At 41.9% G+C, this 12,036-nt stretch overlaps 1 protein-coding gene across 1 annotated transcript in view; it reads right to left on the reverse strand.

Moving 5' to 3' along the window:
* The window catches only part of vps50 (VPS50 EARP/GARPII complex subunit), a 99,105-nt gene that overhangs the window by 27,603 nt on the left and 59,466 nt on the right, over window positions 1–12,036 (reverse strand). The window contains exons 17-22 of the mRNA XM_061092584.1: window positions 11,841–11,931; window positions 10,551–10,736; window positions 8,733–8,851; window positions 6,858–6,964; window positions 5,694–5,815; window positions 1,553–1,633 (exon numbers count right to left, since the gene is read on the reverse strand). Coding sequence (XP_060948567.1) covers window positions 1,553–1,633; window positions 5,694–5,815; window positions 6,858–6,964; window positions 8,733–8,851; window positions 10,551–10,736; window positions 11,841–11,931 — 706 coding nt within the window. The remainder of the gene's footprint in view (window positions 1–1,552; window positions 1,634–5,693; window positions 5,816–6,857; window positions 6,965–8,732; window positions 8,852–10,550; window positions 10,737–11,840; window positions 11,932–12,036) is intronic.

The following is a 12,036-nucleotide window of genomic DNA, read 5'->3' on the forward strand; positions in this document are numbered from 1 at the left end:
CGCTTTGCTTAACGCAATATAAAGTTTTGATCATTTATTCTTCTCTTATGTGTTTTCTGACTTTTATGTGTTTTCTTCCCTCTGCTTTATTTTTCCTCTTTTTTTTTCCACGTCCCCAGACCACCCCCGATCTAATAAGATGAGAATTACTTTCACGCCCCAGTAGGGAGCTGTTGTCCTGGACTCCTCCACGGTAGATAAACTCATACATATTGTTTAAGATACCACACTTATCAAACTTATCAAAGCTATGAATATTAGCCATCCTGGCTTCTGCACTGTCCAATACTGCTGTGTTTTAAATAGGTGATTTGTATGGTGTGTGCAATCCTACTGTGAAGAACTGCTGATAATAGCTTAATATTCTAATGTGACTCAAATTAACAATGAGCCGGTAACAGTTGACGATCATGATACTGCAAATTCATAGCCAAGAAAACAGCCACTTATTGCCCATACTTTTCTTCAAGTTGCACAATTGATCCAGAAGTTAAAACACAAAAATACAAACTTCATATCCTGAAATGTAACTCTCCAAAAAGTAACCCTCCAGAGGGACACAAAAACAAAGCCCAACTTGTTCTACGCCTTCAGAACTGGACACTGTAATTCATCAGATTAACTGATCCTATCTTTAAACTGGAATGCATACCGTCACCAGTCCCCTTCATTTCATTAAATCAATCCGCCATGGGAGAAAACATAGCTCCATGTTGGACGAATGAATGAAAAGATTAGTTGATTCTTAATATTAAAATTTATTTGAATTCAAGGCAGAATGAGTTTCTATCATAATTGGAGTCATGGGACACAACTAAGAGTCTTTTCTCATGAAAACTATAAAAAAAAAAAAGCCAAAATATCCCCTGAATTCAGTTTCTGCTTCTGGGGAGAAAAGTTTCTCTGGCATTGCAGATTAAGGTCAGATTAAACTTTGGTTTTGTGGTTTCTTTGGGCCTAGAAGGCTGTCTGATATGGAGATGAAGTGAGAGATGACACTTACATCATTGTCCTCATATAGCAGAGAGAGACACATATTCGAAAGATACACTGTCAGATATAAAAAAGACGAGGAGAGTGTGGACTGGACCAGACTAATTGTCCCAATGTTAGAGAAGGGAGCAGTGATTGAGAGGCCTAATGGAATAACACGCCTCTGGTGGGGCCACTTAAACAGAGGGAGGTGTGTGAATGCACGGGTGACCACTGGCCAGATAATGACGACCCATAATGCATTTTGCGGCGACATTTGCGCCGTGGACTCTCTCAACACTAGGACGACACGCATGCGGTCGTGATGGATAGAGTGGATGGACGCTGGGGGAAAAAATACAGGGAAAGGCATAAAGAGGAGAAAGGTACATAAGGACGGAGGGGGCAGATTGGAGAGAGCAGGTTTGTGTCAGAAAATGAGGCAATGAGATAACGAGCTAAGGTAAAAAAGAGAAAGAGAGAAACAGACAGAAAGAGGCAGAGAAAGTGAGACAGGGTAAGAGAGAGAGAGAGAGAGAGAGAGAGAGAGAGAGAGAGAGAGAGAGAGATGCAGTCTTACCATGTCAATGAGGTTCTCCTGGATCCGGTTCAGTGTGGTTCTCAGTCTGCTGCTGATAAGGCCCAGACCCGATGACTCATACTGTAAAACACACACACGTATACACACATTTACTGTCTGCACCAGGCACAAACACGTCCATGAGAACACTTCTGTGTGAGAGCATCTACACACAAACACAAACACACAAACACAGCAACATCTAGCTCTCTGCCCCATAGTTGGACACAAGAGCTTTATTTTCTGCTTCTAGAGGAAACTAGAGGGAGGAGGAGGAGGATCTGAGAGGAACAGGCGTCTGTATCACACAATCACAGCGGCTACAGTGGAGGTACAGTGGAGAGGGGGACAGCACAGCAAATTAACATCGAAATGCCTCTGAAATCACAGTTTCAGATGTACTTGATGTCACTTGAGGGAGCAAATTGCACACAGGTCGAGAGCTTCAAATCAACCCCAACCACAAGTGTTGACGGGTAGTTTGGACTTGCGGGGCTGGCACGACCCCTGTGAGGTCGTCCAAACATTTCCAAAGTCTCCTCTTACCAAGCAAGCAGGGCCCACCACCCTGGTAGCACCCGACTCTCTGCCACTGTGAGTTGGCAAAGAAGGGCTTGGGACGGGCTATGGATGACGAGTGGGCAGCAGGAAGAAAAAAACAAGGAATAAACACGTGAAGAAGTAAATAATAAAACAGAATTAGAATATTCAGAGTAATGGGTGGAATTACTCAAGTACACACCTACACCGTTACTGCCTCACATTTAATTTAAGAGTCACGGCTAGATTCTGTCTTAACTTATCAGGATCTGGTGGTCGGCCATGTGTGGTAAGGAAATACCCAAATGTTCTTTGACCTTATTACTAGGATACATGGTTCATAATTCTCCACAGAGAAAGTTTTACACTGAAGGTAGCACAAAATCACATTTGGAGTGTGGTCCATTCAATTTGACATTGTTTTAAAAAATAAATTAATATATAATTTAAATATACTACATAATTCAAAATCTGTTTCAGCCTACATCTATGTGATATTTGGAGCTCAACCAGCTCCACTCTTGTGGGGTTATATGCAGGAGAGATGCATTATGGGCAATTTGGACCCATGATCAAAAGATTAATACTCATGATATCTTGTATCTTGATTTCCACTGTTTTTATGGAGACCTTCCAGAATGAGATAAACAGCTCATTTAAAACCCCAGCTATAGGATCATTGACAAATCAGTGTGTTAGATCGTAGCCTTGTTCAATTATCTGAAGGAAGATGGAACATATTTGCGTGGGGCGTGTTGGATTCTTTATTTCATTAAATAAACACTGACTTGCACATGTGCATGCAAGATGAACAGCATCCAGTGTGAAGACCTGTCTGTGGGAGTCAGGAGTCCAAAATGAAAAAAAAAGAAGAACTATTTATTGCATTATTGCTCATTTTTCAGGGAAGCCATTTAATCAAGTGCCAGACACTCTCCTGGTCTGTTCTCTGTTTTTCTCTCTGTCTCAGCACCTGTTTCCTTCTCCACTGTTTTGGTAGGGAGTCTCTCTCCTCCCCTCTTTCTTACATCATATTTCAAAAGCAGAGTGACAATTCACATCTCTCCATCTTGTCTTGCCCTCTTTCCCCCCCACACGATCCTCCTTTTGTCGCTTCCAAAAAGAGACACCCAAATGAAATATCAAATTTTTTACCACAGGGAAACGCTTTTCAATAAATTTAAAAACCTGGAATCCATTTTCCAAGAAAAAGAGTCGGTAAATCTGCCACTTCCAGTCGCAGCAGTTCAAAGCCTGGTTATCAATTGAGATGGAGAATCCGCGAGTACGGCACATAATGTATCTTTAGCACATGTCTGGCAGAGTCAATAGTGCTGCTTGAATTGACGGGGCCAATATAAAGAGATAATGGGGGTATTTACCCTTTTGAATATTAATGTAACCCATTAACTGACTGCGAGTAGAGAGGTCGAGCCGTTCATCCTGATTCCAGCGGTGTAAAGAGAGTGGAGCCTAGGTCAAAATACCAGCATATGTGCACAGCAATCTGTAGCAGCCTTTTAAAGATTCATGGGGACATTAGCATTTTACTGTAGGTGCCTCTTTGAGTGAGAGCATTAATGAAATGGTTGGGCTCACAAAATGACACATAATGAGGGGGGGTTTCAGAGAGGTGCCTATAGGGATGGAGAGAGAGTGGAGTGGGCTGTTGGACAGAAAAGAAAAAGAAGAGCGGGAAGGCTTTAATATCTTTTCTCAGGATGCCACACCTTTAGCCCTATGAGACATATTGTCTGCAATCTCTGCTATGATCAAATGTGATTGATTTACTGATTGATATGAATAAAGGTAAAAAGATAGAAACTCACTAACATAATATTCATGGAGCCACAGTGGACAGTATGAAGATGGACGACTCAACGAATGAAAGACAAGAGGCAGCCGTTTTGTATTCAGACAGATAACAGGGAGAAGGCAGGGATTGTATCACAGACCAAGGAAAGATCCATCTGGACAGAACACACCCTGCATTCTCCATTTTAGCATTTTGACTAGTACATAGTGACAGTTAGGTCCAGCAGGTTAATATGCTGTAGATAAAGATAGAGGATGTGCCTCTACTTCCTTCACAAAGTAAGCAAAAATATTCTGGATACCAACGCTGCCATCTTGTGCATTTGGGTCTGCGCAGTAGTGATGGAGATGGGATGGAGCCGCTGTATCCAGGTGTCGCAGATATATCTGCTCAACCAAGCTCAAGTCAGTCTCAGCTGTCAATCATGATGTTTCACACCTTGATAGAAAATGTATTTGGAGTGAAACTGGATTTTTTACTTTGGCCCGTATCCCATTCATCAACATGGAAGAGACAGGGTTATAACTTCTAATGCTAACAGGTGGAAAATTGAGACGCATTGGTTTCACTTCTGGGAAGCAGTCATGTTGTTGACATATATTTATATATGGTCTGAGGGTCGGACTGAGGCACATGAGAAAAGAGACGTCCTGACAAGCCATCAACTCGTAACTAGTGTGTTTAGTTTCCTTCACCTCCCCGTGACACACACACATGCCAATAATCTGTACAAGAGCGGCCCCGCAGGGCGTTCATCCTCTTTATCTCTCTCGCCTCAGTGGGGCAGAAGTCATTTTGTTGCTATCATTACCACTTCCCCGAGGGCTCTACTGACACAAATGCTATTTTCTTTCTTTGCGAGGCAGAGTGTAAATGACATGAGAACCCTTTGATGGAGTAAAGAGGGACTGGGCTCACAGACAGAAACCTATTCTTCATCTGGAGTGTTTACTGAGACGCGCACTGGTGGTTTTTCCCCTGTCACACTGTGCATCCTCTTATAGACATAAAAAAAAAAAGAAATATATAATATATACAGAATATTGCCTGAATAAGGGGCTCAGACTTCAGAAATTAGGGGCTGATTTGACCCTGCGAATCTGAAGTATCAACGCTCAATCCTGATTTTCTGGTTGTGTGGGGGGATACAGAGCTGTCTGCCAGACAGTTTGATATTTAGGATTGTAAATATGTCATTATTGAACAATAACAAAACATTGAGAGAGACAGAGAGACCAGAGCAGCTGATGGTGCTGCCAAGCAACTGTAAACATTCTGAGGCCCACGCCATGTAGTGTGCTACTGTTGAAAGATATTATGAATTACAGTTAAAACATCACCTGAAGAGTAGATGACCCCTGTTAACCCATCTCTCCAAAAGCATAGGAATCATTCAACCGTTTGTTAAGTCTCTCTCTCCATTTTGTGTTCATCTGCTTTCCCTTGAGGTCATGTGAGAGCCGTGAGGTCACTGGAGCAATAATCCTAACATCCTGCAGTGTGTGTGATAAACTTGCAGTGTGGTCGTGTTTAACATTATAAAGAAGAATATCTATGCTAGTTATGTTGGTGACTGATTGGTCAGGGATTTTAAAAACTGTAGTGTGAGCCCAGCTTAACTCAGAGTGTGGAAACAGTGGAGAAAATGTAAAAAGTAAAACCAATGGGTTCAGTCACAAGGTCTTGCAGGAAATACAATTCTAAATGTTCAGTATACTGTGGTTGTGCCTCTCACTTTTAACTTATTGATCTCTGGCATAAAAAAACAAATCTGAAATACTGTACCATGTCATTGCGTCCAAAGAAGGTGTATACGGCGTACAGGTAGTAGTCGAAGAGCTGGGACACACAGTGGATGACGTCGAAGGCGATCGGTTTCAGAATGTTCATCATCTGCATGTACTTCCCTGTACAGAGAGGATGAAAAGAAAGAGTGTGACGCATAGTGTGGGTTTTTTATCAGTATCACTTGAAAGTGAAAGAAATGGTTCTGTTCTTAAGTAAATCTTGTAGGAGATTAAAAGAGTAAAGTAAGACTACTGTCGTTAATCACAGTGGGACAATGTCCTGTGGGAGGAACTTGAGTGGGAGTATAGTCCATTTGCATACACTTGAGGGCGAGGATTTAATTCAAAATGAAGGTAATAAAAGCAGAACGTATGGAGGAACAGGGGTGTTACAAGGTTACCATTGACTCAGAACTGATGAATGGAGGAAAAGAGAAGAAATAAACTCGATCTAGCTCGCTTTGCCAACTGAGACATCATTATTTCTCTAACAGCCTCATTTTTCACGCCATTTCTTTTGAATTCTCAGGAGGCAATCGAAGAAATCTCCATCAAATAGCTGCACAGGCCGAATAAAAAAATGATTACTTGCAATCAACTTTGGCTATTTCCTACTTCTAATTTCACATAGCCTAAAATAACATAAAGTATATAAAACCATAACTATTTAATATGCAGGAAAGGGTTGAAGTAAAGGACAGAGAAGGGACATTTTCACTAAATTGACTTATCATTTGTAAAGCCTCAGAGTTTTTAAATCAATTTCTGTATTAAAAGTTGTATTCAACTACAGCGCCACACAGAAAAGATAACTGCCGAGTCTTATTCTGTTCCACACATGGAACAGAAAATCTCATCAAGAGGGTCATACGCCGAAGAGCCTGCTTTTCCAAGGGTGAGACCTGATGTCATAACGGCCGCGTCACAAATACGTGCGGGCACCTGGAAAGGTCAGAGCTCAGGGCGAAGGCTAACAGTTCTCACTGCGGCTCAGTCACACCTGAGCACGGCCACCGCATCAGGCTCTTCGCTTAATTGGTGGACAATGGACAAGCGAGCAGTGACACCGGCTGCAGCTGAGACTGGTCTGATGTCAAGGAGACGTAAGTGGTAGAGTGTGAGTGTGTGTGTATGTGTGTGTGTGTGTGTGTGTAAGACTCACCCACGAGCCGGATGACGTTGAGGGTGGTGTTGGTGAGGATTGGTGCATTGGTCTTATTAAGGTTGTAGTCTGACTTCTTCTTGCTTCTTATGGTCTCTCGGGACATGCTGATGGGTTCAGGGTGTTGTTGGGTTGAAAGAGAAAGTAAGAGCAGGACCATGAGAATCGAAAAGACTCAATAATACATGTTAACATCACTAATCCTCTGACATCATCAGACGGGTTCAAAAACCTCAGCGGGGTCAAACCCTTGTAATTGATCAATCAGAACCCATTACACAAAGCAGAGGGAACAGAAGGACCCCTGCTAGTCAAAGTCTGAGAACTGGTGATCCTGGAGCACCGGACCCCTGACACTGACCATCCAGCCATATTAGCCAGCAATCACTGCACGGGGCCGAGTAATGTCTGGATGTGCTCGTCCGACCCATTCAATAATTAACCATTAGTGATTCATGCTGATAAAAGTAGGGAAATTGGCATTTAGGCCAGTGTCAGGTTAATACACGGGGGGAAAAGGGAAAGGAAATTTGACGAGAGTTAAAGCTAAAAAATGATGCGGTTCTGACCTGTGAAATAACATGAAAAGCTCATTAGAACAACGCCTCTGTAATGAGGAGCTACTGAATAAGTAATAGTAATGTGTTTCCCGGTATAAAACTTTGCCCTAAGCTCTCAGATATTCATAAACACTTCATACCGATTCATATATCCACAACATACATATATACATGCAAATGCAAAAAATATTTGTATCTACATTGTGGTGCAGGACAATGTTTCTACCTCCATAAATTACTATGATTACGTCTACCATTCCAATTGTCATCACTGCTCTGCCCTCCATGCTCGCCCCTCTCTCCCTTTACCTCTTTCAGACATTTTCTTTTTGCACAAATGCTTTTAACATTGGTGTCAGCACACAACAAGTAAGAAGTAAGTAGACAACAATGAGAGAAAAAGTAAAAAAAAGTCTAAGAGAAAGGCATGGTACCGAGGGAGCTGCTGCAAAAGGCTGCCAACTGCCTAACACACCTCTGCATTTTCTCTTCAAACTTTAAATATTGTAATTTTTAGTTGATGTGCTCCGTTAGGAACAGCATCTATCACACTTCTTCTCTATGCTCCCGAGAAGGATCCCTCACTTTTGTGACTGTCTCTGAGATGTCAATTTTTTGGAGGAAGTTCTTCACCTTAGTTGAGTTTTGAGGACAGAGAATGTCGCACCTCGTTCAGATTGTGAAGCCTAATGAGGCAAATTGTGATTGTGGTTATTCAGGATGCCCACCCCATCAAATTAAGAGGAAGACCTAATAGATAAAGCTATAATGTGTTACTGTCTTAATTATTACATTGTGGCAATTAAATGTTGATAACAAATTAGACATAAAATATAAATTATCCTCAATTGCATTCAATTTTCTCTTTCACATTAAAATGGGTTCTTTTAAACGAGGTACAGAGGAGCACCCGGCTGCCTCTGCAGTTATTAAAAAGCGAGTAATCATTCGATGGCCACCAATCACATTGGCGGAGGTGGCAAGTAAGATAATTTATCATGTGCAGACAAAAAGCTTCATACAAGCTCTCAGCTTATTAAGGAGGGTTATGCAGAGGTAGGCTAAATTTATCACTGCTAAAGGCACAGAAAGCCGACTGATGCATGACTCAATATCCTTTTAAAAGCTCCTTAAAAAGAATCAAGGGTCGATCGTACATTTTGTGCGCATGAATGAAGTGAAACGTCGACTTTCTTTCAAGAATCTGAAGGGGAGCAGAGATGACGGTCACCGGAATGTACTGTGTTACTTCACTTGACATCGTCTGTGCGTCCTCCGAGTTGTGTGGTGTGAAATAACAAGACTTGGACCTGACCTCTTAAGAGGGGCGTCTCCCGTCTGCTCGTCCACGTAGTCCTGCTTGAGCTCCTCGGGGACATCGCTGTCGCTGTCGTAATCCTGATAAACGTTCTTCTCCAGTTCGTCTGACTCATACTTGAGAAAAGGGGGAAACAGAGGTCGTGGAAAAATTGGTCAAAGTGCCGGTGCTGAAGCAGAAATGCAGTTCAGATGAAGTGTGAAAAAAAAGAAAGAATCCAATGCCCTGGGGAAATTGGGTCCGATAACACACCTAAATGAAATATCCAGATTATGAAACAAAACACACAACAAAAAATGGCTACTGCAACAGAGAAAGTGTGTAAGGCGTTCATCTTTTAGTCCTGGTGGCTGCACAACCATAACACTATTTGGCTTTCGGTGGGGAAAAAGCAGAAAATTCATTCACCTCTCAGGAGAGTTCAGGTAAAGCCCTGGAATAATATTTTTCTTTGTCCTTAACTGCAGGTTCAGGCAACACAGCAGTCATATAGGAAGGATTACAAGCTTAAGAGCAAAGCCCAGCAAAGGCTGAGCTAAGCCTCATATGTTAGACAGAGCAATATTGCTTTTGATGTTGAGCCTAAGCAGAAAATATATCCATGTAAAATAAAAAATAAAAAACGGGTGATGTGTCAGGGTGGCGTGTATCTGTGTGAACAACAGGGCGACTGACTTACTCCTGTAATCCTAATACAATATGATATTTATTGATTCTTCTGTTCAACAACACATAAGAAACAGCCAATGTTTGGGATCCGTTCATACAATTTTACACATTATGTCTTATCACATTCGTCAGGCTCGTAGAATTGTGTCTCTTCTTGTTTTTCCATTTCCTTGTCTACGTTTTCACCTGTGTCCGTTTGTTTGTAAGCAAAAATCTGCAAAAGCTACTGGACAGATTTTCAACCAAACCTGGCGGAGTGATGCCTGAGCCACAGCTGCCCCTACGTCTGCTTTAAGGAGGTGAACAAGTAAGAAGCCAGCGCTCCCTCTCCAAGTGGAGCTGGCCTGCTCTTCTGGTTTAAAGATGCAGCTGAACGAAGTACACTGAAAGATGTGCGGCAAAACAATCTCTCTTCTCTGTCAATTATGTATGGCGCCAAAGTGGCTCGGCTCGTAGCTTAACCGGACAACATAGGTTGCATGCAAAACTGAAAGGCCCCATGCTGAGCAGCGAGGCACTTCTGTCTCTCTCAGAAGATAAAGTGCTGCCTATTTTAAATTTAACACAAAGCCCACGCAGAAAATGTGTTTCTAAGAAATAAAAAGGTTTCCAGTATTGACGGGCTTGGTGATAACTACTGCACTAAAATAGAGGGACCAGGGATAATTGCTTTACCGGGAGAGAATTATTGAATGCTGACGGATGAAAAAAAGGAATCATAGAAAAACGACTTCTACATTATTACATTCGGCTCTTCTCTCTGGGTTATCATTGGTCCTGCAGTGTAGATGCTCACAGATTGATTTTGTATTTAACGGCTTATATAATGTGTCAGGCGATGCATCAAAGAGCCATAATAATAATGGCGGGTTCTGCACTGCTGGCCTTACGCTGTTAATAAGAGGCTACCGTGGCCCGGCTGATGACAGCTCCAGGTCTGTTGTAAACCACTTAATGACTCACGGTCATTACGCCCTAGTTCATCAAAGAGTTTCAGCCTTGAATGTTAAATGTGGGTGTGGACAGTATCTGATCAACTCATATGATGTGCCGACAGTCAACATAAGTTACATTTACAGTGTATGAGGGGATGTGAATGAACAAAACTACCACAACAAAGTCTAACAAGCAAATACGCCAACTTACTCCGTTGGATGCCAGCACATCCTCCGTCTCCTCCTCTTTTTCCTCGATGTGCATCTCGAACGGGTTCCCCTCCTGGAGGTACTGCTGGAAGAGTGACAGCTCCTCCTGGGCCCGTGTGCTGGAGGACGTGGCCTGTTTGCTCGGGGAGGCGGACGGAGAGCGACACTGGCCCATGAACTTAAACTCCTGGAGCGGAGAAGATGGGACAGAGAGACACTTTGAAGGACAAAGGATGTAGGCGTGCAGTTGGTGAAGATGAGACAGACAATGGAGAAAAGAGGTTTTGTATTTAATTGAGAATAATGTATAATTTTACCATTTAAAAAAGGAGCCTCTGTTTTATCAAACACACTATCTCACAAAAAGGTTAATATATTTAAGTAAAGGAGAATGGCACTAAGTAGAGCCCAAAAAAACGTATATATATAAAATATATATATATAAAAAAAAAAATTGTATAAGGATTTAAGTGTCTTTTTTGGAGGGAAATTAAAATAATAAGTGTTCAAGACTCAAACAAACACATGTTTGGGGACATGATAACGTTTGACATTTGAACAACAAATTTCCTTCACTTAAACGTTTGTGTTTAAATGACAGTTTGTACTGTAACTGAAAAAATTCCCTCAACGTCTTCCATTTCCTTCCCAACAACAACGAGATGGACTATGGATGTACAACCTGAAAACCTAAAGCCTCCAGCAGATATGTCTTTTGTCTGCGTGGAGGCGTACGAATATTAGTATTACACTCACAACCAAAGTCGGTGTCCTGAGGGAACGTCTGTGACAAACTGCTGCACATTTCAGCTCTAAAAAAAACCTGCAAGTTTAAATAATCTTGTAACAGCGAAGCATTACATTGCCTGTTTACCATAAAGTGATGCAGACAAACAACATTTTCACGCCACTTATTCTGAAGATTCTTTTGCATGTGCGTTTGTTGCACTGTGTATCGGAGCGAGATGCATGAAAATGAGAAAACAGACTCTTGACTCTAACTCCATTTGTCTTTCTGACATTTCTCTCCCTTCTTCTATGTGAAGTGAGCTGAACATGTTGATCCTTTCTTTAAATTGCTTACACAATTTCTCTGTTATAAATGTTATTTACCTAAAACATTTTTCCTTGGTATTTGCACCGGATCTACTCTGCTGTTCAAGTTAATATTTTTTAACTATAGCTCATGACTGTGGAGGGAAAACCCCTGTTATAAAAGCTGTAAAGGAATAACATGCAGTAAAGGTCTCGCCTCCTTTCTTGCTGCCTCACTGATGTGATTGTTACTCACATGGAGCTGGGCGATGTTGAAGTTAGACTTGACAGGACAAAGTTCCCACGTCTCATTCTCCAGAAACATCCTTAGTTCTTCCAGTCGTGCCCTGAGGAGGCGGAAGAAGGTCGAGAGGACAATAGGAAGAGGAAGAGGAAGAAACGGAAAGAGGAGGAGAAAGAGTCAACATCTGTCCATTGGTGACCTTGTGCCA

The sequence above is a fragment of the Limanda limanda genome, chromosome 19 (genome assembly GCF_963576545.1).
Source record: "Limanda limanda chromosome 19, fLimLim1.1, whole genome shotgun sequence".
In the NCBI taxonomy this organism is placed as follows: Eukaryota; Metazoa; Chordata; class Actinopteri; order Pleuronectiformes; family Pleuronectidae; genus Limanda; species Limanda limanda.